The 6481-nt window shown below is 39.5% G+C and overlaps 1 protein-coding gene across 1 annotated transcript in view; it reads left to right on the forward strand.

Annotated features, from left to right (window-relative positions):
* The window catches only part of gpc5a (glypican 5a), a 1004507-nt gene extending 998699 nt beyond the window's left edge, over window positions 1–5808 (forward strand). Inside the window, exon 8 of the mRNA XM_060825935.1 lies at window positions 1625–5808. Within this exon, the coding sequence (XP_060681918.1) occupies window positions 1625–1803 (179 nt within the window). The 3' untranslated portion in view covers window positions 1804–5808. The remainder of the gene's footprint in view (window positions 1–1624) is intronic.
* The last annotated feature ends 673 nt before the right edge of the window (window positions 5809–6481 follow it).

Below are 6481 nucleotides of genomic sequence, written 5' to 3' on the forward strand. Positions count from 1 at the left end.
TTAAAGTTGGTGAGTCTACTACTGTTGCAGACAGGTGTTCCACACCCCAACCTCTGATATCTGTCCTATATCTATCAACCCTCAATTTAAAGTTATATCCCCTTATGCTAGCCATCACTATCTGAGGTAAAAGGCTCTCACTGTCCATCCTATCTAACCCTCTGATTATCTCATATGTCTCAATTAAGTCAACTCTCAATCTTCTTCTCTCTAACAAAAACAGCCTCAGGTCCCTCAGCCTTTCCTCATAAGATCTTTCCTCTATACCAGGCAACATCCTAGTAAATTTCCTCTGATCCCTTTCCAAAGCTTCCACATCCTTTCTATAATGCGGTGACCAGAACTGCATGCAATACTCCAAGTGCAGCCGCAGCAGAGTTTTGTACAGCTGCAACATGACCTCATGGCTCCGAAACTCAATCCCTCTACCAATAAAAATTAACATGCCATATGCCGTCTTAATAACCCTATTAACCTGGATGGCAACAATCAGGGATCTCTGCACATGAACAACAAGATCTGTCTGCTCATCTACACTGCCAAGAATCTTACCATTAACACTGTATTCGTGTTGCTCCTTCCAAAGTGAATCATCTCACACTTTTCTGCATTAAACTCCATTTGCCACCTCTCAGCCCAGCTCTGCAGCTTATCTATGTCCCTCTGTAACCAGCAACACCCTTTTGCACTATGCACAACTCCACAAACCTTAGCGTCATCTGAAAATTTACTAACCCATCCTTCTACGTCCTCATCTAGATCATTTCTAAAAATGACAAATAGCAGTGGCCCCAAAACAGATCCTTGCAGTGCACTACCAGTAACTGAGTTCCAGGATGAACATTTCCCATCAACCACCACCCTCGGTCTTCTTTCAGCTAGCCAATTTCTGATCCAAGCTGCGAAATACCCCTCAATCCCATGCCTCTGTATTTTCAGCAATAGGGTACATGAATGGAAAGGGTTGACAGGAATATGGGCCAAACACTGGCAAATGAGACTAGAGTAATTTAGAATATCTAGTCACCATGGAGAAGTTGGATTGAAGGTTCTGTTTCCGTGCTGTACATCACGATGACTCTAATCTCTAATCTCTACCTTCTGTTGAAGGAAATAGGTATTGGATGTATATCATTAGACTTGTTCATGTGTAGCCATTCTCTTGTCATCAGTGAAGCTAACTCATTTAATTATATTTGTATTGATGGATATGAAGCCTTTTCTTTGGTTGGCCTGATTTAATTGGTATGTCAATATTAGTGTCATTTAATCAGTGTTGATTTGGAGTTATTCGGTATAATGGATAATTACACAACTGATTCTTTTGAAAAGGGATGAAAAACTATGGAAGACAGTTAACATGGTCACCATGACATTTTATTTTACCCTTTTATTCCTGTACATCACAGTGCCTGAACATGACCTTTTTCTAGTTTGAAAATTCTCTTATAACTTAGATAACATTCTCTTAGTTCTTTACATTGCCTGGAATTCGCACACTAGCTAGGACAGTCAGAATGAAAGACAAGATGCAATGGGCCTGAACTCTATATGTTTGCAAAATTTCACATTTTTGTGATGTTTTAACTGATGAAGTAATATTTCAATTTCTGTTTCTGACTAGCTTCAGCAGGGGTCCACGATGAGAACAATTGGCAAAATGCCATTATCGATGACGTTGATGCAACCTCACAGACAGAAGACGATGCTTATTCAAATAAACCCGGTGCAGGAGTCCAGCACTCAAGTGGAAATGTTATGGTTACTCTGATCAATTTGGTGGCTTTAATTCTTTTCTGGTAAATGCACATCTTTCTATTTTTTGAATTACACCTTTTAGTTAAATAATGGAAAACAGCAGCAATACAGAGAATAATGGCAATGATGTGCTTTAGCTTTTGCAATACTGTTTGTTTCAATTGTTTTACTTTATTGAAAATGTGCTGCAAAATTGAGGTATGTTAGTTCCATTTATTTTTGTAACAACCTTCCACCACAGTCAGCTTCGTACACATATTTTTCCATTCTTATTGCTGCAGTGTGTAGTAAATTTGGGTCAATTTTCTGTTTTGAAAAGTAGAAACACCAAGTTGGAATTTTAGCTTTTGAAGTTAGGAGAGTGATGAAAGCATCAAAAATGGAAGGTAACCTATTCTGCCCTTTGAGCCTGGTCTGCCATTCAATACGATCATGTCTGATCATCCAACTCAGTATCCTGTTTCAACATTATCCACTTAATCCATTTAGCCCTAAAAGCTGCTGACTACTTCTTGAAGCAATCCAATGTTTTGGCCTCAACTGCTCTTCCTGTAGCAGAGAATTCTATAGGCTCACCACATTCTGGTGAAGAAATTTATGATCGTCTCATTCCTAAATAGGCTACCCCATATCCTTCAGCTGTGTGATCCTTGGGAAAAATCCTTTCTGCATTTACCTTGTGTTTTATTTCATCTAATGCTGGTATCAGCCTGTGATGCCAGGATGAAATTTCACCAAGTATGAATGGAGACAAGTCAAATGGGGATTCCACCTGCAATTTTGAAACAAGCCATTAGAAGCTGTTTAAGATGTTTGAGAACACCACTGACTACAATATTGCAAGCCCCATCAAAATAATTTGATTTGCGCAGGGGTGGTATGGTTGGTGCAGTGTGGGGAGAGTCAGATGAATATCAGAACCTTGTTAGAATTTAAAGAGCAGCAGTAGGGCAGCGATCCCTCAGCAGACATTCACCAAGACCTTTTCATTTCATTGATAGCTTGGAGTAGGCCAATGTTACAGACTTGTAGTCATAATGTTATATACTTATCCTTGGAGGACATGGAAATATGTATCAGCTTCCCTGTTGCTGCAGCCAGTTGAGATGCTGGTGTTACCAACACAGGGGTTGAGGAATCACTCTTCACAGCCTGAGAGGGATCCCCAGATATAGAAGGCAGCCATTCATCCGTCACAAGGTACCATTCTACCATTGCTAAGCTGAGGTGGATGAGGAGCTGAAGGATACCAGTATCTTGTTGTCCTCTTGCCTTACCAAGATGCCATTATTTCATGGATGAAGCAATGGCATGCAGCTGTCTGCACTTTTCCAGTATCTGCTAATTGGTCTGATGGATGTGACTCTCTACAAGAGTCATCAGTCTCTCGATGATGGAGGCCACTGCACAGACCAGTTAGAAATTACAGCAGCCATGCATTAGATGGTTTCCTTCATTGTCTCACCAAGGGTTTCCTCTGGAATCTTTGTCAGATATCATACATCTCAACCTTGGTTTCTGCATGGACTTGGACTCATTTGGCAGTCCTTACTTTCTCTCATCATGGACTTGGTCTCCCATCTTCTCTGATTGTCTGTCTGTAGTCAGCTAGTTGTTCATGTGTGTACTGCTTGGACCCAAATCTTTTGCGGGGCACGCTCACTCCCAGGTATCAGGTAGCATTTGAGCTGGTAGAGGGATGGGAACACAGATGTGACACTAGGCTTCCTCATTACTCTTCATAAATGAACAGATGTTGCCATAGAATTTGCAGCTCCCTGATCCTGTGAATGACCAGACCCCTAGACCCTCTGGGCAGGAGTCCATAGAGCTAATTGCAGCTCAAGCAGACCATTCTTATTTGGAAACTGAAGACATAATTCATGCTGTTTCCTCGATGGCCTTTCCGAATTCTCCTTCCTCAGATGGTACAACTGTCTCACATACCTCATTAGAATGGTTGCTCTTGTATACTGTCAGTTCTAGTGCCTTCCCCTCCTTTTTAGGAGTCAGGGTGGTGACGATTAGGGCTATTCAACCATCATTCTGACATTCTTGATGTTTGCTCCTTAGAAACACAGGTGGATAATATTACTGACCAAACCCAATTTTACATCACATGGCCTGGATGCTCTCATGCTACTGACATGCATGTGGCATTGGACCAATCTGGACCTGCCTTGCAAGGACCTGCAGTGCCTGGCTCATCCCCCATGGCAAAGCTGCAAATATCCCCTTCCTACAAGATGCTGCATTCTGTACCCATGGTCATTGCCAGCAAGTGGCATTGCAGCTCAGTTTTCCAATAGCTTGATAGCTGCCTTCCTCTGTATTCTCCCTTCAAGTTTTGCTCAGAATTATAGGAAGGTTTTAGCACAGAAAGAAGACAGTCAGCCCATCGTGTACTTTGTTTAAGTCCCCAAATAATATTCCATGTTTCAGTAAAATCACCTCCCATTCTTCTATAGTCCAATGAGTACAGGTCCAACCTATTCAATCTTTCTTCATTAGACGGTTGCTGGTATCAGCCTAGTGAACCTTCTCTGGACTGCCTCCAATGCCAGTATATCTTTTCATACTACCATACGTGCTCCAATATTTCTTCCACAGAAATGTGGCAAATTATTTTAGTAAAGATGCAACAGGATGCAAAGTTGCTCAAAAAGAAAAATCAAATAACTGGAGCCTTCCAAAACTTAATAATCTAATTCAACTAGTTAAACAGGTTTGTAAACAGCAAAAAGACTAAAATGAATTTGAGATTCAGGTTAACTCTTCAACAGCTGGTATTCCTTCATGCAATTCAGAACACAATGTATATGCATGTTTCAGATCATACGTAATGAAAGTGAAGTATTCCCACAAAGTACACTTCCTGAACATTCCTGAAATAGTATAAATCAGACTGGTGCAAAAAACCATTTCTATTTGTCAATTAAGCTATTCTCAATTTGTCTTCTTTTTGTTTTTCTTTCTTCTTATATTTTAATTTACTCATTACAGGGCTTCAGGAGAAAAAATAACTATAATTATCTGCACCATGAAATAAATAGATTAAGGTTTATGGAGTTTTAAAGCAGAATATAATCAAATAAAACATTTGATGTAATTCATTGACATTGTGCATATAATGTACAATTGATCAGATAGTTTTCAAAATGCCTCTTGACTCCAATATGTTAGAGACAGTGTGAGACATAAAGCTGCACCCAGAGCAGTCTATTTTGCAGCAAACATAGAGTCATAAAGATGTACAGCATGGAAACGGACCCTTCGGTCCAACCGTCCATGCCGACCAGATATCCCAACCCAATCTAGTCCAACCTGCCAGCACCTGGCCCATATCCCTCCAAACCCTTCCTATTCGTACACCCATCCAAATGCCTCTGAAATGTTGCAATTATAACCATGAGCAGAATTGGTTCCAAAGAGTCTCTTTGAGCTACACAAATGCAACACTATGTCAATGTCTCCTGATAGAGCATGGTGATTTCCCTTTAAAAGTATAGTGAGTGGAGGCAAGTTTAAGTGTGTGTAAAATCAATCCAGTCACTTAATATCTCTAAGTGTGATTGACCAAGAAGCTTTCCAAACTTCTCCGTTCCGGCCAGAATAGCTTTCATTACAAACAATAATGTTTGAAACTATGGTTTTAAAATGTTGGAATTTTACAGTTAGATTGGTATATTAGTTTTAATAAAATAATGGTTATTTCATTACAACAAATTATTTGTTTGCAATGTGTACAGAAAACTCTTAAACAAACTTATGGTATTTAATTAAATAATGTCTTTATAAAACAAGAAACAAAGCTTTGTGACCAAGTAATGTAGTGTTTGATAGATGGGTCCATATTGCTGTTTACCCACTGATTCCTTTTCTTTGCAAGCATGCATGGGGTGTTGGTTTGCATGTATTTATTTTATTTTGAATTACCATGATACAGAAAATGTTAAAATTTTAAATAATTTTGAAAGATAACAGTTCTAAACTATTTCTGTTTGCTAAAACCATCAGCTACTATATAAATATGAAAATATTGACTTTGAAGAGTGAAGGATCCATTTTTTGAAAATTGAGCTTGCATTTGAACTCAAATATTACACTCTACAGTAATCTAATGTTAAATATGAAATGGCAGAGTTCTCATTCAAGTGAAACGTTCTTATGTGAGAATAATCAACCTGACAGCTGTGGGAAGCGAAGATTATTTTTGAGTGTCTTACAAGTATAAACAGGTCTTTCAGCCCACCATGTCTATGCTGATCAACAAACACATACTACACTATTCTCATTTACCTGCACTTGGTTAATCAACTCCTATGCCCTGGCATTTTAATTAGTCATCAGCTGTTGCGAGTGGACTTACCTCGACCACCCTCTCAGGCAACCCTTTCAGTTTATCCACCGTCCTTTGGATGAAACAATTTTTCCACAGATCTCCTCTAAACCAGTTATTCCTCACTTTAACCTTATTCTCTCTGGTCTTAGACAACGAGGAAGAGAGTCTCACAATCTACTGTGTCTATGCCTCTCATAATTTTAAATACCTCAATCAGACTCCCTCTCAGCTGCCTCTGCTCCAAGGAAACAAATCCCGTCTATCCAGTCTCTCCTCATAACTGAGACTTTTCATCACCGGCAACATCTTGATGAAGCTCCTCTGCACCTTTTCCAGTGCAGTCATGTCTTTCCAATAGTGCGATGACCAGAACTGCAAACA

This window comes from Hemiscyllium ocellatum, chromosome 6 (genome assembly GCF_020745735.1).
Source record: "Hemiscyllium ocellatum isolate sHemOce1 chromosome 6, sHemOce1.pat.X.cur, whole genome shotgun sequence".
Classification (NCBI taxonomy): domain Eukaryota; kingdom Metazoa; phylum Chordata; class Chondrichthyes; order Orectolobiformes; family Hemiscylliidae; genus Hemiscyllium; species Hemiscyllium ocellatum.